The sequence below is a fragment of the Ursus americanus genome, chromosome 16 (genome assembly GCF_024610735.1).
Source record: "Ursus americanus isolate L20-20 chromosome 16, mUrsAme1.1.p, whole genome shotgun sequence".
NCBI lineage: Eukaryota > Metazoa > Chordata > Mammalia > Carnivora > Ursidae > Ursus > Ursus americanus.
Window position 1 is genome coordinate 54,637,008 of NC_142142.1, and position 27,629 is coordinate 54,664,636.

General features: G+C 41.6%; 1 protein-coding gene across 16 annotated transcripts in view; it reads right to left on the reverse strand.

Moving 5' to 3' along the window:
* Positions 1-26,914, reverse strand: part of NCAM1 (neural cell adhesion molecule 1) — a 291,276-nt gene extending 264,362 nt beyond the window's left edge. For 7 of the 16 annotated variants that reach the window (XM_045797799.2, XM_045797798.2, XM_087868434.1 and 4 more), the window contains exon 1: positions 26,589-26,908. In XM_045797799.2, the coding sequence (XP_045653755.1) occupies positions 26,589-26,640 (52 nt within the window). In that variant the 5' untranslated portion in view covers positions 26,641-26,908. Of the gene's footprint in view, positions 1-26,588 lie in introns of all 16 variants that reach the window. The other 9 variants (XM_045797796.2, XM_087868433.1, XM_087868435.1 and 6 more) reach the window with 5 other exon arrangements.
* Between the last annotated feature and the right edge of the window lie 715 nt (positions 26,915-27,629).

Below are 27,629 nucleotides of genomic sequence, written 5' to 3' on the forward strand. Positions count from 1 at the left end.
TTGACCCACCACTACGTTGCACACGTAAAACTAGTGTAACATTGTGTGTCAACTATATTTTAATAAAAAAATAAAAAAAACTTTAACAACTCGAATTCAACCTCCTAACAGCTCATTCTGCCTCTCCCCACTCCACTGTCATCTCTCTCAGCTTCGCAGAAAACGGCAACAGATCCATCTCTCTGACACATGCTCTCCTCACGTCATTCCCAGACTCTAGATCTTCCAATGACCTCCCAGCTTCCCCACGGGATGAACAAGACCACCCACAGTTTAACCTTCCAGACCATCCATTCTTGTTTCCTCACTGCCAGCAAACCTTTGCACACGCACTCCCAGCTGGAATGCTTTCTACAATTCAATTCAGTAACATCTATTTAAGTCTTTAAATCCTTTGCAGCTTGCCTCTCAGTTGAAGGCATAAATACACACAGAATGCAGGAGTGAATGAGTGCCTCCTACGAGAGACTGGAATAAAGGGAGCCTACTGGGAGCTTACTGGGCACTGCAGAGCATATGAAGATTTGTATCACGTCCAAACATCTGAAAAAAAATGCATCCCAATTTCCAATCAAAATAAGTTCCACACCTCTTGGGCTAAGTGCTGCCTTTATCATTAAATAAGTATCTCTGAAAAGGCACATAAAACTTCATTGTTTTTTTCATCAAATATTAAACTCACCCTAAAAAAATGATGACCACCTAACAGGAGTCAATTTATTTTATTACAGTTCAAATAACAGTCGATCTTTAACCCTCATCTGCATGTCTGTCTTATTTATACAGACAGGTTTTTATCTGAAATGTTTGGGAATTTTGCTTTAAAGGAATAACTTAAATAAAATGGACTTTCAAAGATCCTTCAAATTCTTTAATTCCCCTGGGGATAATTGTCTTAAAGGCTCCCCTAAGTAATTAAGGGAAGGACCGGGCCAAATACATCTTCTTACAAAGCATTCTGGAAAAAAATCCCCAAGCTATTTGAGCAGTTCCAAGTAACTCAAGATCTCTAGTAAGGATTTCTTCTTCTTTTAGTGAAAGAGCGGTCCTATCAAAATTCCCACCCCCGCTCTAGAAGAGCAGTGCAGTGTCTGCCAAGCACTAAACAGGCCATCTGAGAGTTACTTCACCACCTTCGTATTAATCACCACAGCGTTCTTTAATTAACATTTTATTTAAGATCAATGAACAAGGACCACATGCCAGGAAATACATCTTAAATTCATCTTAGCCTGGCTTTAAAATGCAACAATATGTGTTATGTACTGCTTTATGAATAACAGGACTAAAAACAAATGAAAACCTTTCTCGGCAACTTATGAATGAAAGATTACAAAATCCTGGAAAACATGCCATTCTTCTCTGTACACAAAGAATGGATAATAAACCTTAAACTATCAACATGGTGCAGGACGGGGGCTGGGAGGGTGAGTCTATGCATACAGCATGAGGTAGTACCACTGTGAGGCTATTAAGCATAGGGGGGAGGTGATTCTCTGTGTTCTGCCACTCTGAGAAAGAGTTCACAAAATGAAAGGAAAATTTACCCCCGTCATTGAAGACATAAAGAGAAGACCTGAGTGTTTCTCCTCTCCTAGAAGACAGATAGACACAGATGTTCTCAGGGACTAGGTAGTTTTCATCGTGCCAGGGGTAATCCTACTATGCACTTACACTCAGTAGTCCTTTCAAGAATATCCAAATAAAAGTATTTTAACTATTCTCATGAGGATGTAATGCACACAGCCTAAATGTTAACAGGAATAAAGGATAAATATTGACAAGTACTAGGATTTAACAGGATTAAAATAAACTTTCATGGTTACAAGCAAATAAATGGCTAATACAATTAAGGACTCTACACGAGACTCCTTGAGTAGACCGTGAGCTCCTTGAGGGCAGCGCCCTCTTCCTCATATTTGATCCCCATTTCCTAGCACGGTCACTACAGTTAGTAGAAGAATAAACAATCTAATTTTCTTCCGAAGATATACTAATAAATCTACGAAATAGCATGAAAGTATTAAATCACTAAATCATAAAAGTACTATATATGTTGCTATTTTAATAAATATTACAAAACAGCATTCTGATAAGTTTAAAACATCATATGACCCAATCAGATGATCTAATGTAGTCTTTTAAGACAGTTGAAAACATTTCCAATCTTTCTTCATTTATTCATTCAGAATCTATTTATTGAGTACCTACTATGTATGGGGCACTCTGCTACGCTGGGAATATAATGATGACCAAGACTTGTGTGATATCTAACTTCTCAAAAGAGTCTGGTGGTTGAGGCTAACAAGTAAATGAACAATTACAGTACAATCGAGAAGCACTATAATAAATATGGCAGGATGAGTACAGAGAGGTCATGGAAGCAGACAGAAAGGGGCACTTCCTAATCCAGACTTAATAGAGAGAATACTTTCCCCAAAGAAGCCACATTTATAACGGAGAACCACAGATGTTAGACTTTGCCAGGTAAAGTGAAGATCTCCTGTAGAGGTGACAGCCCGGAGACCACCATGGAGGTAAGAAGCAGCATGGCTGTAGGCTACACAGAGCCCCTGGGACATGGGGCTGGAGGTGATGGGTGGGGACTGGTAAGGCTGGAAAGAGGAAGAGAAGTCTGATTATGAAGGACCTCATAAGCTACTTTGGGGGTAGGGGTTTTATTTGAAGAGCTGTATGCAGCTACCGTTTCTGAGGCCTGGGTGGGGGAGGTCACCTCATCAGATCACACGTGTTATAATATGGTGACTGCATTAGATCAGTGGTTCGCAGAGCATGGTGCCAGGATCAGCAGCCTCAGGAGCCCCTGGGAATATGTTAGAAATAGAAACTCTTGGGCCTCACTGTAAACCTACAGAATCAGAAACTCTGGGGGTGGAGCCCAGAAATCTGTGCTTTAAGAAACCTTCCAGTTGATTGTGACACGGAGTACACAGAGTACTTAACTGAGAGTAGATGGGAGAACACAGGCAGGTGTAACGGAGAAGAGAAGAGGGCCAAGGAGAGTGGGGAGCACCAATGTTTAAGAGATGGGCAGAGGAAGTCAGGAATATGGGGCTATGGAAGCCAAAGGCAGGCCCAAGTTGAGTCAAGTCAGTGAAGTCGGGTATGTCAAGGAGTGAGAAGCATCTCTCTTGGATTCAGCAATGAAAAGGTCATGGGTGACTCTGGCAAGAACAGTCTTAGTGGGGTGGGGCTTGAAGCCTGACCGTGGTGAGATCAGAGACCGGATTGCAGCCCGAAAAGGTCAAGCGGCAAGGGAAGGTATTCTTAGGTTGGAGAAGACTTGGCCATGTTCGAATGACAATGAAGAGGAGCTAGCAGAGAGAACAGTTGGAAGGGTGAACTCTCTAAGGAAGTGGAAGGGGATGTGACCCAGGAACTGGGTACACGGGATCAGCCTTGGACAAAACCAGAGTCACAGCAAGAGGAAGGCAAAGATGGGTGTGGGTACAGGTGTGCTGGGGAGAGAATTCTCATCTGAGTGCCTCTCCCTGGCAAACAAGAGGAAAGATCATCTGCTGAGATGGTGGGGTGGGAGTGCTCAGAGTCCAGATGTGGCTCCCATTAGAGGGGGCAACACTGAAAGCTGGGAAATGAGCTGGGAGGGTGAGTCCCCGGTCCCCAGGAGACATGATGGGACATAACCAGTCAGACAGAGGCAGTGCGGACAGAGGTAAATATACGGACTACAGAGATATTATGGAGGTAGAATTACCGAGAATTGTTGATGAGTATGTTACAGGAAATAAGAGGAGTGTGTCTAGCTATGGAGGATTGGTCTAGACAGGGTGTAGAAGATGGATGGAAGGTGTCCATTCACCGACACATCGAGCAGGCTTCCTGATCTGTGAAAGGGGTAATATTACTTCCTTCACATATGGCCCTGGAAATAGCTGATGGGAAAATAAACACACATAAAGACTGAGTCTGCTACTTAAGAGAGTGCAGAGCAAATGGCAGCCATTGTCATTATTTTGCTCTTACAGCAGAACACCTTGAATAGAATAAGCACTCATATTTGTTGGACGATGACTGAGTGAATGCACAAATGAAAGAAGATGGGTGTGAAGAGAAGAGGACAATATATTTTGGCCAATGAGACTATGATAGTTATTTTTCATAGTGGCTTTCTTATTGTTTGTTTTGTGGAATGGTGCGGGGGGGGGGGAGCTTTTTCCATAAGACAGGTTTGCAGTATAGACGAGTACTTAAAGAAATGAATCATGGTATCTCTACTTTACTTAAATCCCATTTCCTTGCTTGGGGGATACAACACGTAATCCAACACTGTTCACTCATCTTAACACTCCTGACACACACCCCTATGCACACTGTCTGCAGTGCTTCCAGCCCCCTCCCATCTTGTTCCAGTCCTCTCCTCTCTGCAGAGCCTTGCCTGCCCTACTGCTCTTCCGGGCTCTTCCCACCTTCCTCCCAGCTTCCAGTGTCTCTGCTGCACCAGGCACGCCCCCCCCCCCCCCCCCCGCCTGCTTAAACTCCTCCAAGGACTTCCCAGGGCTGCTTTCACTAGCACGTGCTCCCTTCCTTTCCTTTTTTTTTTTTTGATTGCGGTAAATATATAACATAAAACTTGCTGTTTCAACCATTTCAAGTGTATGATTCAGTGGCATTAATTATATTCAGTGTTGTGCAACCATCACCACTATCTATTTCCAAAATGTTTTCATCACCCCCAAAAGAAGTTTTTTTACCCATTAGGCAATAACTGCCTCTACCCCCAGGTTCTTCAATCTGCTGTCTGTCAAGGACAGGGACTACAGTCTGTCTTTATGCATTTGTCTATTCTAGAAATGTCATGGAATCACAGGTACTTGTCCTTTTGCGTCTGACTTCCCTCACTTAGCATAATGTTTTCAAAGTTCACCATGTAGCCTGCACCAGAACTTCATCTCTTCTTATGGCTAGTATTCCGCTGTACATACATACCACGTTTGTTTATCCATTCATCTGACACTTGGGTTGTTTCCACCTTTTTGCGATTGTGAATAATAAGAACATTGGATGCTATGAACATTAGCATACATGTATTTGAGTTCCTGATAAATATAAAAATCTCACACTTACTTGAAGACACTGATGTGTTGCTTGCCCAGTCCCCCTGCTGGACTCTCTTCCTTGAGAATCACTCCAGGCCTTAGCCCAGATGTTAAGACTGATTGCGGTCTGGCCCTTCTGTCTCCTGTTCCTAACTCCTCTCCCTTCTCTCCTATGCTCTGACCATGGAGAACCCATGTGATCTACTGATGACTATGTGTCTGTACATGCCAACCCTGCCCTTTCTTTCTCTTTTACATACTCTTGCTGGAGGAAACTGTTTAAGCCCCTCTGGTATCTCCGAGCACCTGCTATGCACCAAAAAGGCAAAAATTATCACCATTCTGAATTGTTCAAAAGGATAAAATCCACTTTGGCCACTCTCGGCTCACACACCCTGCCATCAACCAACCTTACACGGTATAAAAGCTCAAGAAAGTCTGAAAACAAGACTTCATTGGCATAGAATTTCAAGGTCAAACAGACTACAGTGGGTTATCCAAAGGAAGTTTCATCTATTTAGTGTAACAAAATTCTAGTGTAAAAATGTGCTTTTCATCATTAAAACACTACGAAATACTATATTCAACATTTCCTTTGATTTCAAACGTCCCAAGGAGAGGGATTACATCTAATTTAAACCTTTTTATTATGAAACATAACACATATAGAATAATGCATAAGATGAACTATATGGCTTAATGAATTAATATAAGAAAAGCCAACGGCCCACCTCCTAATTCAAGAACTAGAATATTGTCAGCCCCCCCAGAAGACTTCCATATGACCCTTCCCTATGACAACCCCTTCCTTTCAGGCAACTATCTTTAGAGGGTCTACTTCTTTGAAAAATAAAGAGTTCCATCCTAGTTGTGAAAGAATAAAGCAAAGTTCTCGCTATTATGCATGGGATCTCACGGCACATCATCAACAAATGTATTGGGTGGTAGTTGGTGTTTGTGTCACAGATCTGTATTTTACACCATCTTTTGTTCGACCTACCAAGATAATTACAATTAATTTTAATTAAATGGCATAGTTTAAGTCTTTGGTAATTCCACTTGGCTTTCATAGATCGAACTGGAAAAAAAATATATGGTTTGCTTATTTCTTTCCAAAACAGGATACAACAGCTCTGTGTGTACGTGTGTGTATGTATGTGTATATATCAGCTTTATCAAAATATAATTCACACATGATACAAATAACCCATTTAAGTATACAATTCAATGATTTCTAGTAGATGCTCAGAGTTATGCAACCATCACCACAATCTATTTTTATACATTTTATCACCCCAAAAAGAAACCCCTTACCTATTAGCAGTCATTTCCCATCTCTTGCCAATCCCCTAGTCCTAGGTAAACACCAATCTATTTTCTGTCTCTGTGGATTTTCCTATTCTGCACCTTTAATGCAGATGGAGTCACACAACATGTGATCTTTTGTGACTGGTTTCTTTCACTTCCAGTTTTCAAGGTTCCTCCGTGTTGTGGCACATACTGGTACTCCATCCTTTTTATTTCTCAATAATATTGCATTATATGGATATACCACATTTTGTTTATCCATTCATCAGTTAACAGACATTTGGGTTGGTTCTATTTTCTGACTATTCTTAATGCTACTATGAACATTCATGTACAAGTTTTTATAGAGATGTGCATTTTCGTACTTGAAGGAATGAAATTGCTGGTGTGTATGCTAGCTCTGTTTAAGATCTGCCAGACTGTTTTCCAAAGGACCTGAACCATCTTCCACTCCCACCAGCGGCATATGGGGGTTCTAATTTTTTCACATCATTGGTAACACTTGTTACTATCTGTCTTTTTTATTATAGCCACTGTAGCGAGTGAGAAGTGGTATCTCATTGTGGTTTTGATTTACATTTATCTGATAGGTAATGATGTCCAGCATCTTTTCCTGTACTCTTTGGCCAACTTGTGAAGTCTAACTCCTACACCTGGGTTTTTCATAGATATCTTTTGTCAGATTGAGGAAGTCCTCCCTATCCCTAGTTTATTGAGTGTTTTTTTTTTATCAGGAATGAGTATTGCATTTTATCAAATGTTTTTCTGCCTTTATTGAGATGATCATGCAGTTCTTGATACCAGCTGTTTTAGTTGGCAAATAATTTTTCATACTTATGCAATCTATGTAATCCTATAAATGCATAATGCATTTCATAGTTTATTAAGGGGTTCAAATTAAATTATTAACTATAAACTCTAAAAATTATGTCTACAACAAAAATTATGGAGAAGTATATCATTAATACATTTATTTTCAAAGAAAATTTACTATGAAATCTATGTAGGGTCTTTTTTGAATGGTAGAAACCATGGTGTGTATGTGTGTTTTTCTTCCATCAGTCTAACTTCCATGGTCCTACTTTTTCAAACTATATCTTGGCTACTTCTATCCTTTAGAATAGCAACCCAAATACACACTTAAAGTCTATGGAACACTCTGCATAAGCCCAAATTAAACACAATTTTCTATACATGAATATTTCAGAAAGCAATTCAAATAAAATATAAATGGTGTCAATCAGAGGATCTGTGCTCAACCATCAAACCACCAAATCCATACAATACAAAAAGTAGTTACATCAATAAACAAATATACTTAAGCCAACTGGTTTTTAGTAAAATCTGTGTACAATCTTTTAAATCAGTTAACTACCTTCTAATATCTAACACAATCACTTAGAAGAATAGGCTTTGTCTCCATGATTACACATAATCATGTTGTCAAAATACGTGTAAACAGATAATGGCACATTCCCTCCCTTGTAAAATTCAAGGTCCAACATGGAAGGGATATAGACCAGTACAAAGTAACCCACCTCCAAACTAACTAACGTACATGTTGAGGATTTAGAAACTATATTGCCTCACAGGGCTGGTGCCATAGAGAAGTGGCTAGATTACAAGATCAGAAAAAGGCTTCACGAACATGTGTTCTACCATGGCAGAAGAGAGACGTGTTGAAAGGAGCTCTCTCGTCCTGAGATCTTATGAAAAGAAAGCCTCGATAACATTAGGAACATTTCTGCTGTTCATCCTCAATGTTCATGTTCAACCAATGAGTCTTAAAATACGATGAAGGAAAAAGGTACCATGATATTAAGGTAATTTTGAATATATCATCTAAAATCAATTTGGGGGCCAAATTCTACCTGCAAGGTGTTAACTAAATCACATATTTTCTCAAAAAAAAAAAAATACTACTACATCATTTACTTAGTTGCGTATCGTGTATCCCCACCCTGACCCTAAGACAGAAACTACTAAGATTCAGATTTTTTTGGTTTGTATTTAATTATCCTGAGATTTCCAACACGCATGTATTGCCAGAATTGCAATTTTAACTCTTTTGGATGCAACACAAGCAGAGGTGCTTACGAAATCATAGAGCCCTACAGGAACAGGGTCTGTGTCCCAGCCAGAGGAGGCACTTTCTTCTTCACCCCAGTGATCAGGATCCTGACTCACTGGGATTGCACCACAAGAAACGCAGTGGCCAAAAGGGACTCTTCTTCCACAAAACACTGCACTAATTCTCCAGCATTCAGCTTTTCCACTTGAATGGAATAAAAACCCTTTTGAGAACAACAATTACAATCCCCCCATTTTTTTCTCAGGCGCACTATTGGACTTCTTAGTGCATGCACAATGCAAATAAGGCAAGCTTCCTTTCACAGAGTGATTAATATGCAAAGACAGCCTGCTTTTTTAGTAGGATGTGAAGAACCACCAACAAGCTTTTCTAAACCCAGAGGTTTCTACAATTATTTCCACTGTTTATTTTTAAACAGAAGATTACACAATAACACCAAGCGCTTTAGCTCCAGTCTGCCAATATTTTGTAAACAATGACAAGTTAGATTTTTAAACCCTTTGTATCATAGTTAAAGCTATGGTCAACTACCAATTCTAATATATTAATTTCTTCCCAAATCTAGGAAACTCAACTTGTATACAGAAAGATTCAAGCTCTACTTTCTTTTTAAGAAGCTGCACTTCATTTTTCAAATAGTGAATGATCTGTCTGGCATGTGCCTTTAGAAAGCTGGTAACTTTTAAGATTTACCACAAATTCCAAAATAAGACTAAGAAATAACATTGGTAGTAAGGAGGGCACGTATTTCATGGTGCACTGGGTGTTATATGCAACTAATGAATCATCGAACTTTACATCAAAAACCAGGGATGTACTGTATGGTGACTAACATAATATAATAAAAAATATAATTATTAAAAAAATAAATAAAATAAAATTCTATATAATTCAAAAAAAAAATAACATTGTTATTGTACTCCCTCCAGCTCATATGCACCTTTATAAACTTGTGACTTTTCCAAATTATTGTGAAATTCAACATAAGGCTGTATTTTGATAGAAAATTAAATAAAATCTGTTTAGTAAAGTAATGCTACAAAGAAAATGGAATCTTTGCACTACAGATTATGTGGGTGTGACACAGAATCTCAATAAAATAAGAAGCATTTCCAATCACACATTTCCTTGGTGATTTTTTTTACCAAAATTTCCAAGAAAATGTAAAGCTACTGGATATGATGTTAGACTTTCCTTAATAAACACCTCGCTTGTTACATTATTCTTGTTTTTGCCTACCTCCACCTACAAAGTCTCATGTAGAGATTCTAATCATACAACTGCCTGACATTTAACAAACAAACAAAAAATCATCAACAACTCAAACATTTTGTTCTGGATATGAATTTTTTTAATCCATGTAATAAACATTAAAATGTAAATTTGATTTTTATGTTCTTGTTAAAGAAACCCTCTATAGCGACAGTTTTTAAGATAAGATGTCAGATACGGATGAGACGACTTCAAATTTAATTTCAGTGAAAATATTTCGAGAATAGATGTAGGTCAGTAGTGATTATGGCTCATGTCAAACTCATCTTCTTGCCAGCAGCCCCTGGTCCCGGGATGTGTGACTCTGTCTGCCAATGAGGAGCTGATCATGCCCTCTGCGTACCATCCTGCCTTCCTGCCCCCCAGGATAGATACTGCCATCATTTCAGGAACATAAGTAAATCATTCAAGATATTTTTGCTTCCTTGTGAAGTTCTAGTGTCCAACCAATGCAAGTCACACCTGGGTTCTCCAGACACCAGGAGATACATAACCAGCCCCAAATATAATGCCACCACATTCACTGCAGGCTTACGTCGCTTTCTTTTGTAAAAACTTTTATCTTCTAAATGAAGAAATTCATAACAAAAGAGAAAAAGAACTGACTTATTTGTTCTAGTCTATAAATAAGTAAAATGGATGAAACTGAAGACCAAATTAACAATGGAACTCGTCATTTTAAATCTCTCACGCTGAGTTCACTAAAAGAATGTAATTTTAAACTCACTTATCATGAACAAAAACTTTAATATTTAGAAATGCACACATAAATTGTTGAAATGATTACCCATATTTATAATTTATGTTTTCTGGAATGTCCCCCACTATACATTTATTGTTATTGTATTTAAATAAAGTAATTTAACTGTCTGACTTTGTGATAGCTATTCTCTTAACATTGCACAGGACAGCAGAAATATAACACAGAATAATGTATTGATTTACCTCCCAGTGACTTCGAAAGAATCTGTCGTGAATATCTCTAGAAATCCAAATAATAAATGATTATTTGGGTTTCTTATTTAGATACAAAATTACACTTAGATACCCAAATCAATTAATGTGCAAAATGTTTGTCTTCTAAAAAAAAAAAAATCCCCATATCTAACTTAGCTGTGAAGAAATATTTATAAACAATAAAAATATTCTTTTTATGAGAAGGGAGGAAGGGGAATGAACTGCCTGCATGACCAGTTATCTTAATCGAGTCTGACCGATAATTTAAATTCTGATTCCAAAGCCAATTTAGCTCAAAATGACCTCAAATTGTAATCTAGGGCAGTTAACGGACTCATTTTCAATCTTTTATCTTCAAAGAATATCACACAATGTCCCTTTTTTGCTTCATTATGACAGATGGCTTTCTTTAATGAAAATTTTAAATTTTAAACATGGCATGCATAACTTTAACTTACATACACAAAAGAGGAAATCAGAGAGAGGAACAAATAACTCTTAGTTATCTTTTTCTGACATTTCAAGTTTGTCTTTGGTGTCATTCCAAAGGAATAAATATTACAAATGTAACCAAAAACAATTTAGAAAGTGGTCTAGAATTTCTTACAAAGCTACTGAACGCATTCATCTTGTATCTCCAACTTGCAGTCCAACTACATGGAACACTGGAGTTATTCCATAAATACTGGATTAAGTGAATGTTTCTAATAAGTGTTCCTGCTACCCAACAAGGCTGGGACACAGCCATTTGCAAATGTGTTCATGAAACTGCTCTCATTCTGGTTCACAGCATCCCTGCCAAGCCCTGTCTTTATATCCAAGAAATGTGGAATCTCAGGCCACCCACCCTGGAATCTTTTGAGGACTTCTTAGTTGCGAAAAGATTCTTCAAAACAGAATAGGTTGTTCACAACTGGCCCTAACTCCTTGAGTTGTCAATTCCCTTGAAGTTAAGATTCACGTTCTTAGGTCTTTGCTTCTGATGCACCCCTGGAACATTTGCCTTTTCTTTTAAGAATTCTGCAAGCTTCTTTAAATCCCAAAAATTCCATACTAAAACATGTGAGATAAAAGATTTCAAGTGTGTGCTCTGGCTTATAGCAATTATGAACCCTGAGAGAGACAGGCTATCAGAGGGTTCTCACAGTCTCCTTCAAAATGAAAGCTAACAACCCTTCTCATACCACCACTCCCTATCATACCACTAACTTCAACTGAACATATATGCACCCAACTATAAGCCACAGGAGGGTGAGGGCCATGTATCTCTTCTCCCATCCTGAATTCTTCTTCACTCCAGGAAGAGACTGAATTTTTATTACCTGGAGAGGTTAAATCACAAGGAATCTGTTCTGGGGGATGCCAGGCGTTGTTGAGGGCAGAAAAGCCTCACTGAAAATAGAGGGATCCAATGAAATCTCAACTAATGGACAAAATATTCCCAAACCACTCAGCTCAGAGTAAGACTTATACCCCACAGGCTGCAAAATACTGGACTCTCTTAAACTCACCAGCCCAAGAAAAAATGCAGGTACTGAGTGGATGTGGACATCCCCACCCAATGGATCAGCCTCAGTGAAGCCCACCCACACAGAGATTCCCCACAGCCTTTCAGTGTCTCACTCCCAATTACTAATAGACAGCTAAGGACCATTATAATTTGAGAAGTGAAATGGAACAATATGAAACACAAGAGGAGATATAAAACAGACAATAAAGGGGAATTCAGAGGATAAAAAGAGAATACAGCAAGCAAGAAAATTTTTCTAAAATACTCAGAGATATAAAAGACACTCAGACAATAAAACAGAACTCTTAGACATTAAAAATACATTAGCAAAACAGAAAATTCAATATAAAAGGGGCAAGAAGCTGACAAAACCTCCCAGAAAGTAAAGAGTGGACGGTTGGAGGAACAAAGAAATGAATGATAGGAAAGAGAAGATCACACTCCCCTGGGGAAAAAAAAAAAAATAGAGCAAGCTAACTTCTGAATAAGAGCTTCAGAAAAAAAGAGAAAACAGAGATATGAAAGTATCAGATAAATTATGTAGGAACATATCCCAGCACAGAAAAACATGAATTTCCAGACCAAAATGGCCCACTGAGAATCTACCCCCATAAATAAAAACAGACCTGCAACAAGGCATAGCATTGTGAAATTTCAGAACACTGTAGACAAGGGAAGATCCTAAGATCTTCTAGAGGAGAAATAAACAACTTTCATACAAAATATCAGAAATCAGAAGGCACTGGACTTCACAAATGCAACACTGAAACTAGAAAACATGGAGCAACACTTTCAAAATTCTTGGAAACAACAATTTCCAATCTAGAGAATTGTATACCAGGCAAATACAAATTAAATGCTGCAAGTCTAAAAAATCAACAGTCAAGATTAAAGAATGAGAGTAAGGTCTAGGATATATGTCCCCTGGAGAAGAAAGAAAATAGCCATGTTTGAACATTGTGAGAGGGAATTTACACGTCAGTCTGAGAACTGGACAATGAATTAGTTATAGATATACAGAAAACCATGCAAAGGAAAATCGATGCCATCATAAACTTTAGGAAAGACAGAAAGTTACATAAGAAAGAAAATAAAGTCATATAATTGCTCAAGGCTCAGCTGTGAATAATATTTACATGGTCATAATAACGTAAACATTAAATATTGTTTAAATCAAAAACAGAAAAATTATTATATGGGGAGGCCAGGGTAAAGGAAATAAGGAGGTGGGGACTGTGTAAGAGGAAAACATCAATAAGTAATGCCTGAAACTGAAAAAGTAAGAAAGTATAAATATGGAGATGGGAAGGATAAGGGAGGGGTAAGAAGGGGTAGTAAGAGTTGGGGCAGGGAACTAATGTCTTATGTTTCAAGTTTTATAAAATGATTTAACTTTTTAAACAATGTGGACATGACATTTAAAATTAAAAATGTAAATTTAAATTTTAAGAAAAAAATTTTAATTTAAGAAAGGGAGGAATGACAACCAATGAATTCCAATTGTTTTAGTTAGGATCTTTAATCTCAATATATACTTACTATAACTTAGTAGAGAGGAGAGAAACTAGCTGACACAACCTCTTTTAATGGTAAGTAAATAGCTATGGAATTCAAACCAAGCTGAGAAGCTATATTTAACAAGGTCACTCTATAAGAATGAAACATGAAATCTCCCTTGTCCTAAATCTTTGGGGATTATAATGTCTCATGATTGAATTTTCCATATGAGTAACAGTATTTATATTACCTCTTTCATTCCAATTTGCCATTGGTGAAGACAATGGTATCTACATTTATGTTTGTTTTATGTTTGCAACTATATGGAAACTTCTTGAAATCATACCTCTTTCGGTACCTAGCACAGAGCTGAACATGAAAGACACATGCTCCATAAACTAATCCATACAGGTGTCGTCTGCTGCTTGAATGGGCCATAGCTGGCTCTTCCAAATGAGGTTTAATTATGAACACCCATTATTTGTGCTGCACTGTGTTAGAGACAATCCCTTGGCATTTTGTGATATATAGAGCTTTCTTTTCAATTGAATACTAAATGGCTAAGACTGATAATGTTTTCTATGTTCTTGAATCTACTTTTCATAATTTTTCTATCCTTTCAAGTTATTACATCTTACTATCAGTGTACCTGTACCCAGTAGTCATGTTTCCTTGATTCTAATCTGAGTCTAAGAGCCCTTCTAAATGTGGTAGAAGCCAGGAAATTAATTAAGAATATATCAACTCTTTCTGGAAAAAAAAAAAAAAGGCTAAAGGGCTTCCCTATTGGTCAAGTGCATATAATTAAATGCATGGACTTTGGGGTACCTATTTTGGCTATCCAGAGGCATCTTTCCCCTATTTCTTCACTTTTTCCCTTATTCTTCATGCTTCATGTTCCAAAGATTTAAGGTTGCCAGATAAATGACTTCCAGATTAACGAAGTGTCACCAAAATGATCTTTAGCAGCAACCATTATTTAAGTACACTAAATTTTATGGCTCCACCATTATGGTGAATTGACAGGTTTAATATTAACCCTATGCAAATAGAAAGGAGAATCTATATAAACCAATTTATTTTTAAAAATTCTACTTTTTTCAAAGCCAAGATCTACTAGACTTTCTTCCACAGGAGTTAAAACAGCTAAGCCATCAGCTATGGTGTTTCTAACTCAACTGCAATTCATGGTGATCCTGAACTCTCAGAGAATGAAAACTAAATGGGAAAAAAATGTGATTCTAATTATAATCAATACTTAAATCCAACACTAATTGTACACCCCTTCACTGTGAACTTTAACAGAAAAAGGGAAAATGGGAAAAAAAATTACTGAGCTTACTATGTGCCAGACAGTTGCATAAATTACCTCATTTCGTCCTCACAATAACCCTATTAGGGGGGTATTATTATTCCTGTTCCACAGGGAAATAAACTGTGTGTCGGAGATATAAAATAACTGGCTGAAGATCATGAAAAGCAGAAGAGCCACCCTACAAAATGCCAAGTTTGATGTCAAAGGCCCCCGAGGCGCCCCCTACAGAAGGCATTGCTCTACAACACCAAAGGAGATACTAAATTAAGAACGGAAGGTAATTTGTATTATAACTCAGATCGAAGAGCTTGCACTGGATTTGCATCTTCTCATGCTCCTGACAGCAGACACCAAGTTGTACCCTGAATCCAGTTCTCATACAGCAACTGCAGTTTAACTAGCAATTGGCAGCATCTTACACAGACAGAAGGGACACTGGCAGAAGCAATATGAATAAAAGAACATCAGTAGTCAGTCACGCCCATGTCCACTTTTTTGCTGATCTGGTAAAAACAACGCATCCAATCTGTGACAAACTGAACAAACTTCGAAAAGATTTCGCTACCAACAAATCTTTTTAAAAGGTATATAATAGAGGTATGAATATCGTGGGCAATGATGCAAAGAAAACAAAATTGTCTAAAATTTATCGCCTGCCATGATAAATGAAATCCCTGGGGAGAAAGCCCTCTTAACATTATTCACTTCCTCTGAGATGAACCCATCCCATTGTCCTTTGCAAGGTTTGTTCATCGCCTGGGTTTTTTCCTTTGTGCAGATACATGTGCCCTGATGGCCCCCCAGTGTGAAGCCTTTCCCATCCCAACACTCCATTCTTCCCTTCTTTGTGGTCAAGTATCCTGGATATCTGCTCCTCCTCAGTCTTTGACTCTGAGAACATGAATTTCACTATCCAACTAAAATTCTCTAAGATCCCCCACTCTTCTCTGAAACAAATCCAAAGTTTCTACTTGCACCTCATCTTCCTGACACGCATAACCCACATTAAGTACCCCTGCCCTCTCTTTAATACAGTATTTGTTTTGTAATCCAAATATAAAGCAATGTATGTTCATTAGAGAAAACTCAGATGGTACAAAAAATGTGTCTTCTTCCAGCTTTAAGAAGTGAAAAGAATTTAAAAAAAAAAACCAAAATCAGTATTATATATACCCCTTGTTCCCAACTTTTGTCCACTTAACATTATTCTTCTCTAACCGAGGCATTCACAGCACTAGGCTCTAGTTCTCCCCTTTTGTTCAATACCGCCTTCCGAATTATGGACAAGGTGTCATTCTAAACACTACGTAAATACTACAACATAAACACTTCCGGGCGTGATGAAGATTCTACAATGCACTGATTGTAACCCATGGTATTTTCCCTCCAATGAAAAGGGATAAAAATATAGACCAATATGAACCCTCAGTCTTCTTGGGCTCCCTGCAGCTTCCTCTCAAACATGCAACAGGTAAACTACCTTATCCGCATCCACTCTTCCCCTATGCAAAGTGAAATCCTTACTACGAAGCCTCCAGCTCTCAGCACGCTGGGGAGAGTTCTCCAACCGCCCCTGCTGCTCAGGTCATCTTTACTCTGCCTCTGAAATCTTAGCCACAAATCTGGCTTTAGATGCTACCTGGTATTCCCAGTTGTCTTTCCATTCTCCACTAGAGAGTAGGCTTTCCAAGGTCAAGGTATTGTACCTTTGAGTTTGGGGGCTTTGGCTTACGCCTGCAGCTAACAGACTGCATAGATGCTCAGTGAGTATTTCTGCTGTCACTGCTTCTCCCGCTGCCCCAAACCCACTAGCTCTCTGTCCTACGCCGCTGCACCACACACTGGCTTAGCCTCTGTCTAGTCCCATAATACCTGTGACATTATTTTGATCTGAGCCATAATTAGACATGTTTCCCAACACAACTGGGTCAACAAAAGCTCCACAAAGTAACACTTACCCTTGTACATAAGATACACATACTCTCTTCTCCATTCTATTCCATTTCCTCTTTCCTCCACTTTCCCCTCCCTCCTTTCTTTCCTTCTTTTTCTTCTTTTTTAATGCTGGTGGAAGTCTACTAAACAGATATCACCACCAACAGTTGAAAAACACTGACCTAGAAGGTGAGATACAAAGATGCCCAATTTTTTTTTCTAAAACCTCATGTGTTTTTACTGAGATCCATCTTTCATTCAAAGTAACTCCTTTCCTCAGTCTCCCCATCACACTGACAGTTTCATGATTTCATTCTCTCGGGTTTGCAACTTGACAGTTTTTCTCTCTCCCAGTCACCTCCCATTTTGGACCTATCATCTACCCCAGCTGGGTGCTTTGTCATCTCTAACACCTCAGCCATGTGCCTTTTTCATCCTTATCCAAAACCACTACAAGTGTATCTTTCCAAAATGATCTGTTTTACAAATTCTATCACCAATGGATTCCTTTAACAAGCCCCTCTGGAATAAAAAAAAAAATCATTTTTATAAAATTTTCTAAAATTTGATTTTTGTGTAGCAAAAATCCTTTTCCCAACCTGCTATTCTGTCCAGCCACTAGACTGGCTGCTACAGAAACAAACACTCCCTCCAAGCACCGCGGTGATCCCTAGCAGTCTGCTCCTACTTTTCTCCCTGCTAATCCATAGCTGCATCGAGCACACAGCCTAGCGCAGCACTTGCTCAAGTGTTATCACTGAATATACTCTCGAATATTTTAGAAAAGATTTCTCCAACATCCCTTCCTTTGTCTAGCACTTCAGATTTTAATAAGACCTGGCCCAATATCCAGTCTGCTTTCACAGCTCTTCAAGACCAATGCTCTAGCCAGACTCATCCTGTCCTACAGGGAAATGGGTCCTCCCTCTTGCTATTTGTCCTCACGCCCATGGGGGTCCACATCCATCACTAGCTCATCCACACCTTCTTTAGACATTAAAACCAGCTGAGATGATTTTCTGTCTTACTTAATAATTCTTACGATTAATACTTGTCTCCTTCTTTTAGGCACTGATTCATACAGTACCTCTCATGATTTCCTAACTGTCAGAACTAAGTGGTTCCCCCCAACCATCTGAAAGCCTCTGCAGGACTGGTATAGTATTCTTACATTTATTTTGTTTTCCCCCTCAGCCTCCAGCACAGAACTTTGCACATCATATTCCCAGTACATGTATTTTGTAAACAACATTTCAAAGAAAACCTCCATTCGAGATGAATTTTTTAAAAAAATAAAGTGTAGCCTTTCTCCTTTCTCTCTTTCTTTCCAGAGAGAGAAGAGAGGGTGCAAGCAGGGGAAAGGGCAGAGGGAGGAGAGAAAGAATCTTAAGCATGTTCCGTGCCCAGTGCAGAGCCCAATGGGGGGCTCGATCTCACAACACTGAGATCATGACCTGAGTAGAGATCAAAAATCAGACACTCAACGGGCTGAGCCACCCAGGTGCCACTCAAGAAGAACTTTTTTAAAGTATATATTGAGTACCTACTGCATATTACTTGATTTACGTATGAGATTTTATTCAAGTTCACCAAAACCCACAAGGGAGGTGTCATTATCCCCATTCTATAGATGGGGTGGCAGGCCCAGAAGTGCAACGCTGTGACTACTGTCACCTACAGTGAGTGGACTCAACCTAGACCTGTCAGACCCCAAAGCTCTTGGTTTGCCCCTCCGCTACATTGTTCCTCCTCACTTCCGGCAGACAGACAAGCAAATTCACATTCTGATGCTACGTGTACTCAAATTATCCAGACTTCAGAATACGATGACATGCAGCCAACCAACGCAGGATACGGCCCCAGCCTCACCTGTGTAAGTCACTTAGCCCTTCTCAGCCCCAGCTTCTATATCAAGACCTAACACAATGTGGCCTTACAGAGCTTTCCCCCCCAGTCTCTGGCTACTTCTCCCCAAGTCTCCACACACTGTTCCCTCAGCATCGCTGTGTATATTCATCTCTCAAACACCTGAATCACCTCTTCTTCCTTCTCCATGGACTGAAGGCAAACTCATGCCCCACACCCAACTCAAGGGACTCCCAACAGAGTTAATTGCTTCCTTCCTTGTGCTCCAATGGCATCTGATCCACGTCTCTATTTATAGGTATAGTATGTCTGTTTCCCACATAAACTCTAGAGGCAGAAGCATAGCTTACTTGACTTTATAATCTGAAACCCAGATCAATTCCTGAAGCAACCAGGAAAGTTTGCTGAATTAAGGAATTCAAGAATGTTTGCTGTGATTCCATGTTTGTTGAATTAAGCAATCAACCATGCTTAAATGAGAATACCATCTGTCCTTCCTATTTCACAGAGTTCTTTAAATGTCACCTCCTCACCCCACCCCAACCACACAAAGGTGGTTTCCCCCCAATAATCTCTCATGATAGCCTGTTCTTTTCCTGAGCTTTTATCAGGACATGGGCCTATAAATGTATGTGTGTGTTACTTGTTTAATGTCTGTATTCGTCCACACTTAGACTGGACGCTCCATGAAGACACAGAGTGATACATGTTTACCGCCGGATTCTCAGAACACTGCACTCAATAAATGTTTAGTGAACAAATGCTATGAAGATTAAATGATATAATGCATATCAAAACTCTGGGATTGGATAATGATAATTAAGACACAATTATTGGGATTATTGATGCAGTTTCTCTCCTCTTAGATAGCTGACACAAAATCTGAGTCTCTTCTCCAATAGAGCATATGCCTTATAGTTGGCAGAACTTCTTCCTGCCCTGCCAGTAGCACACTTATGTCTGACTCATTTGAATAATAATAGCAATTACTTTATTTTATTCCAGATAGTAATTTACAAAAATATAAGCAGTGAGAAATATTAAATCACCTCAGGCCTCACTTAAGAATTTCTATAAAATAAAGGTCAAATAGCTTCTTCTTCCCAAAAATAATTTTGATTTTGATGTATGATTCTGATCTTCAAAGCACAAAACAACCTTTATGAGATGCATGCTTAACAAACCGGAACGATTAGCCTCTATTCTCAAGCAAGTGGACCCAAGCAAACCAAAACACAGTTGCGAACACTGGGTCGGATGTCTGCAGGGCCCCCACATTGCTCCTTCCAAGGCCCTGTGGGATGGGGACCTACCCACGTGTTTTCGTGGGCATTTATCTTCTACATTTTGCAGAAGCAAGAGTTTTGTATTTTCCTTAAAGAGGGCCCTCCAAATTGTACATACTTCAGGCCCCATGAAACCCAGATCAATCCTTGTGCTAATGGCTTTCAACCTTATAATGAGGTCACTTTTCTCCAACATATTCACAACCAAGATGACAATGCAGGCATATTTAATAAGATTTTTTTAAAAGTCAAGTTCTAATCATTAAAGAAGTCATGTTCTCATAATATCCTTTTTTATGGCCTTCTGAAAACAGCACTACGTCCGAATACTATTTTTTTTTCTAGATCCAGATACATCTCTCTCATTAATAAACAGAGCCCAATAATAAAACATTCACAACTCTAACATGGAGGCATTACTAATTTTGCCCTTTCTCAGAAGGGGAAGTTGAACTTAGGGAAGTTAAGTGATTTGAGCAAGAATAAGGGATACGTGTGGCTGGGCTTTCAACCTGGGGTGGCGGGCCACTCTTAATCTCTATGCAGTCCTACCCTCCAGCCTCCTTGACAGCAGAAAGTATGTCATCTCAGTCCTGTAATCCCCCCCAGAGCTGATGATAAAAAGGTGGCACTCAATAAATATATTTGATCAACTGTTTAAGAGAATACCTAATGTAACACAATCTCAAACACTGTGACATTACTATGGATATTCCTAAATGATGAGGTAATCAGATACCAAAGGCTTCTCGCGTGTGATCTCAGGAATGACACAGACAGAAAACAGGGCCAGGTGTTGCCAGTGTTTGCAGCTACAAATCATAAAGTCCTGGGTGAGAACAGAGAGTAGAGTACAGGTTACATGGAAGCCTTTCAAGTCCCATCAGTGATGTAGCCTTTGAATCCAAACGAAAACATATTTACATCTATCTGGGGGAAAAGGAGCACAATGGGTTTATTAAAACCTTTTTTTCAAAAAAACACATACCCAAGATAGAGCAAATGGCTATCCTTCAGTGTAGTGAGCCTCCCCACAGCTTAGAAGCTAAATGAACACTGCGGGAGGGGAGAAGAGTGTCATCCTAACTGAAAACAGTTAACTCCGTGGCTGCGTGCAGACACGGCCTAAAAGCGTCTTAACTGTAATGTATTGAAACTGCCTGAAAGGCTGCCATTTGGCGCCCAGACCAACATCAAAAGGCAAAGCTCCTAATGAGCATCTTCAACTGAGAGACAACATTTCAACACCGTGAAATGAAAGGGCATAATGGCACGACTGGCAACGCCAAATCATTTACATCCCTTTACATCAGCAAATAGTTTTAAGGTTTGGCACCAAGAGTTAATATTAATAACGGAAAGGGCTAAAGGTGACATGACTGTGACCTTCAGATGGACTTCTGGATTTTACTGCCCTACAGCAGTGAGCACATCCACCTGTATTACTGATAACAGGCTTACTAGGGTTGTTTCCTCAGGGTAAAAACTCTGAGCCTTGTAGACATCTAATTCTTAGGATTCAGAGGGGTCCCTGGACATCTTCCTCTTGCAAAGAGACTGTCTCTTACAGCATTACTCAGAGACCTACTATTTTAAGACACGTATAAAATGCTCTTCTGAATTTTACTCATTTCTTCTTTTTTAACTAAAGGAACCTTAACTACTAAGTCTTTTTTAATTCAAAAGTCAAGTAGTCATTATGACTACATACCCAGTTGATTCATGGTTCCAATTTTGTCTTATTTGTAACCCATTTTTAGGACTAGTAAAACGCTATTAATTTGCTGCCATCTCTATTAAAGTTCCAGATGTTTCTTAGCCTATATATTTGTTAGATCACTAAATTGAGGAATTATCAGTTATGGAAGCTACATTGAAATATTTATCTTGACACCATAAAACATTTGTGTGCTCCAAAACTCAATACTTCAAAAGTACTGGAGAGCCTTTTTCGAATGCCTTTGTCTCCTCTCAGGCTGTCTGTTCCCAGAAGACTGATGGTGGCAGGTGCAGCCCCTTCCTCTCCCCTCCCTGCCCATTGGTTCTGCTCTCCATTACCACAAACCCAAGATTGGCAGGGAAAGTTCAAACTGTTCTTTAGCAACAGGTAGTCAATCACTTATTTCACAGGAAGACAGGAAGGACTGTCTGTAAGATATCTCTGGAGGTCTGCCAGTAGCACTGAAGTCACTTTCTGTCTGGACTGCAGCCACAGTTCCTTAACATTGAAGACGTAAATATGGGGAATTCATCAAACTGATTTTAAAGAAAGGCTTTGTCACCTTAAAAAATTTAAGTGGTTGGATCAGAAATTCCGAAGTCCATATTTCAAGATGTGTAAAGTTTACAAGACGTTGTCTATAATTTAAGAAACTGAGTTCTGTAGCAAACAAAAACATCTGTCATGCCTAAAGATTAGGTTTTGAATGAGAAAATGGTGCTATTTATTTTGAAAGGCAATTAAGACCTTGTTCCCTGTGACAGAAAAATATAGATACAGATTACTTACATTAAATTACATATTACTGATCTGAGGTAGTCAATTAATGATGAATGTATTCAAAAGAGAAGTGCTATGCAAAATTCAGTTTGTGGGTCTCCATGCGACTAATTGCACCCACAGCCCTTGCGAATAGCACACCCATATATAATTTTTGGGTTTGGGAGTATTTTTGCAAACAATTACTGTCTTAATTCTTGTACTATCAAGCTCAAAAAATAGTCACCAGTTAACTCAACAAATCCTTAATCAATTACCATAGAGACTTGGATGAACCTTCTTTATTGAACAAGAATATGCCTTGCTATTTTCTGATATTCCAGTATTATTTTTATAAAATAAACCCTGGGTAAATGTCATCAAGTTCAAGCTGCTGGGGGAAGAAAGGGGAAGCTTCTTGAAAAACTGACTTTAAAAAACATGTAGGGGCGCCTGGGTGGCACAGCGGTTAAGCGTCTGCCTTCGGCTCAGGGCGTGATCCCGGCGATATGGGATCGAGCCCCACATCAGGCTCCTCCGCTGTGAGCCTGCTTCTTCATCTCCCACTCCCCCTGCTTGTGTTCCCTCTCTCGCTGGCTGTCTCTATCTCTGTCGAATAAATAAATAAAAAATCTTTAAAAAAAAAAAAAAAAAACATGTAAATTTTTGGACTAATGAAAACAGCGTGATTGGTAGATCTTTGGAACCTACACAGCCGGAACAGTAATTCAAAAACTATTAAATAAAGGACAGGCCACACTTCCACAATATCCGGATTATATTCTCTTTGTGTTTAACTCTGTTGAATTTAAATAAATTCTGAGTTATTTTCAGTATTTTAACATATGCTAATATTTACTGAAAGAAAATTAACTCTTTGGTCTTGGGATAGAGTCGGGAAAGGTTTTCCCCAGTCTTCAATACGACCATATTACCTTCACCTACAGCTTTGCTCAGAAACACAGATTTTTGGTCTTAAATGAAAATCAACAGAAAAAATACAGCTCAGCATTGCTGTACTCACGGCACACTTGGCTGAAACACCTCTTGATAACTCATTTAGTGAGGAGTATTATATATACTTATATACAAGCTAGCTGGCTTTTGTAAGGTGGCAAAGGTGCCCTTTGTTCTTAATCCAGTGCTACCTTGTTAGAAAACCAGTCCTATTCATTCCTTTACTCTGGCAAGTAAAACTGGCAGAGGACTGTAAAATTGTCAAAGAAACATATGACTTAATCATTCCAGATCATTCAAATAATTTTTCCACAAAACACCCAAAATTGCTGTTAGGATAGACTCAATTTTGCTATGTAATTATACAACCTTGCACTTTATTCTTAAAGAGCAAAAAACACTAAAATGAGAGGGGCTGCAGACCTGATTGGTTTTGTGTTAATAAGGTTAGCATACCTTGTATCTAAATTTTCATACGCACTGTGTGGAGCGCGGACTGAACTACCATTGTCCCTGGAGATGATATAACATTTGAGGCCAAAATAATAATTATTACTATTATAATTATAGTAATAATTATTATTACTATGAATACCCATATACATGTATGAGTGTATATATAATATTGTTTTTATTTTTACCCTGACCCTTTGACTTGAAGTCTTCAATTTTTTAAAACTATGGTATTATCAATACTTCAACGAAAAATTATTTCTCTTTGGAAAACCGTTCAACTCCTTTCTTTTGTTAAGCAACCATGTATGCGTTTCACGTTCTGCCGTGCCCCATCCTCACGGTCCCAGTACCAGAACTGAGGCCGCTTTCCTTCCACGGAACACTGGTCAGAATGCCACCCTTGCCTGGGCAGCCACCAGATCCCAATCCCGGACAACCTGGGCGGGTACCAGCCTGCGCCTGCCTTCAAATCCGAACACAGAAGATTACACCCATCATCGTGGTGGAAAGGTAGGCCAGCAATCCCCCGAAGACCCCAAAGATCAGGTCTCCCAGGCCACGCCCCCACCTAGAGAGGAGGCGGTTCCAGAAACGCACAGCCCCTGGAGGGCAGGTCGCCCGCGGAGCCCCCGCCGGCAAGACGGAAAAGGACATGCCCGGGGCGGCCCCAGCCAGGTGGCGGCGGGACCCACCGACCTGCTGACTAGGGCTAGCCCGCCGCTGGGGGCGGGCGGGCGGGGGGGGGGGGCTCACCCCCCTGAGGCCCCGCCCTCAGCTTCGCCCCCGGCCCGCAGCCGGCCTGTCGGCGCACGCGCGTCGGTGCGCCCAGCCTCGGCGCCCTCCCAGGCGACGCGCTCGGGCCGGGACGACGCGGGCAGAGTGTGCGTGCTAGGGGGAGGGACGCCTCGGGTCTGCGCGAGAGAGGCGCGAGTGGGCGAGCACGGGCGGGCGGGACCTCCCGGGGACACCTGGACTCCATCTTCCTTTGGAGTGTGGGGCCGGCCACGGGGCGGGGTTTCTCCTGGCGCGGGTGAGCGAGACCGTTAGGCTGGAACACCGGGAGACGGTCCTGGCAGCTCCGGGCCGCCACCCGCGCCGCAATAAAAGCCTCTCGCGGCTTCCCGCCCAGCCAGCCTCGCTCTGATTGGTCGCCATGGGAGAGGGACCCGAGTTGGCTGGAGGCGGCGGCCGGGGCTGCTCCGGTGCCGCCCGGGGAGGGCCCGCCCCGAGCGCTCCCCACCCGGAATCGGCCGTCTAGGGCAGCACCCGCGGCGGCACCTGGCAGTGGCGGCCGCGACACACAGCCCCCTCCGCCCGGGTTTTCCCGGTGCTTCCCAGCACACGCCCCCCGCCCGGAATGTCCGCCCACCCCACCCAGCTCTCTGCGGCCCCTGCTCCCTTTCTTCCCCCTTCCCGACCGTCCACGCCAGAGCGCAAATCCCTGGGTGGGGTTGGGTGGGGAGGGGAGAGCAGCTGGAGAGGAGGGTGGGCACGCACTGAAGAATCTTCCAGGGAGGCCGGGATAGAAATACACCAAATGAAATGAACCTCCCGGGCGCCGAGGTTTTCTGGGCGGCGGCACAGCCCCCGCCACCCGCGACAGCATCCCTCGACTGTCTTCCCCTCAGCTCCCTATTGTTCGCACTTTGCAAGGATCAGGAACCTCGCCCAAAGAAAGGAGGCTGGGGTGAGGTGTTGCGGGCGGCTACCTGCCATTCTTCTCGCGCACCGTGCAACACGGGGCTCGTGGTGCGTGTGAAGGCACACGCGCGAACACACGCGCATACACACCAGGCAGCCCGATCACGCCCTCCTCGCCCTCCGCCCCTCCGCCCCTCCGCACTTCCTCCTGTCAAAACGCGGCGCTCGGCCCTCCCATCCCTCCGTGCTCCCGGCCGAGAGCAGGCTTTGCAAGTAACCAGCAATTTGGCAAATGAAAAACTAACGTCATATCGACGGGGGTGCAACAACGGCCATACAGCCCTGAGATTCTGCCCATTTCGCCCCGTTTTGCAAACCGTTATTCAGTCTGGGCGGGGAGGGGGGGGGCTGGGCGCGAAGGCGGCGAGCCCCACTTTATTACACCCGGGGAAATAACGATGGGGCGGCTGCCCCGGCCTTATTGTTCACTCTTCGCGGGGCCGGGGCTGACAAGCCCCTTCCCCGTGGAACCCGAGCCCGCGCGGCGGCACCGCGGAGCCGCGGCACCCTCGCCCCGCCGCCCGCTTCGGGAAGTAGCGCTGCCTAGCATCCGCGCGGCCGTAGCGTTCCCGAGAGCGTCCCAGGGAGCTGGCAGCTCCGCTCCCCGAGCCACCGGCACACAAAGTGGGAAGGGCGGGCGCTGGAGGCGCGGCGGGCGCTCGGGGCGCTGGGAGGCAGCCCGGGTCCGGCGCAGCCTGGGAGAGCGCGGGGTTCCGCGGGGCAGCAAGGGCGGTGCGCTCCTTCCTCGGCTCAACGACAATGACCACCCTTAGCATTCCACGTAGAGCCACCCCAAATAACAGTGTCCTCGGGGGAGAAGGAGGGGGGAGGGGGCAATCAGTACATCAGTCTGAGAATAATCATAATTTCAAAATGTACCTGCAGTTCCCAGGAAAAACAAAGTCCAGATGAGATCCTTAGTTCGCAGCATTGTAATCTGCTGGCTGGGAGGGATGTTCTTGCCGCCGTAAATTCTGTGCCCCCCCCCTTGCAGAGAGTGTGGACGGCGGCAGAGCAACAGACCTAGGGGCAGACAATTGCCAGGCTGAGTATGATTATTTTTGCAGAATTGTTTCCTGCCAGCGGCTGCCGAGCTGCGTTCACGCGCTGATCGGAGAATGAGTGACAGTCCCAGCCTCAGCACACTCGCAACTCGGAGATCCTTGCGCTGGCCCGGGTTCGCTTTGATGGAACTGGGGATGGGAGCGGGGGGCGGGGGGCGGGGGTGAGAACCTCACTGTGTCCTTCCACCACGCCGGCCACAAATAGTGCCGAACATCAAGGAGGTAAGAGAGACAGGGGAGGCAGATGCGGCCGCCTGCAAAACGCGGCCTGGAGCTGCCGGAGGAGTCGGGCTCTTTCACACGCAATCTTCCAGGCAGAGCTGGGATTTCTTCTTTTCACACTTCTCCCCCACGCCTCCGCGGTCCCTCCTGCCATCCAGCCTTCCTTAATCGGGAGGGCGGATATTTTAATAACTAGTAAATAATAAAAACAAAATCTTAGGTTTGGTTAGGTTTTCAAAGTTGTCGAATCTCCATTTAGATCCTAAGATCCTTGAAACACAAGTATAGCCTAGGATATATATTTTTTTAAGTGCAGGAAATTAGAAATTTGGAGAGGGATGGAGATAGATTGCTGTTGCAGGGTTTTGCTTTGGTTTTGGTTTTGGTTGTTTGTTTGTTTGTTTGTTTGTTTGAAACTGACTATGAAGTTTACTCTCCCACAGAGTGGCAACAGATCTCAGGGGAAGGAGGTAGGAAGCTACTTAAGTTGGAAGAAAAGGCAGACGTTTAGAAGGAATTTCCAGAAACAACTGAAGGAAATGTTTCCTTGTTTATGAATGCTGAAATCTGTGGTCCCTTTATGAAGATCACTGAGCCATTTACCTAGGTCTTTACAGGCAAGATATTAGATAAT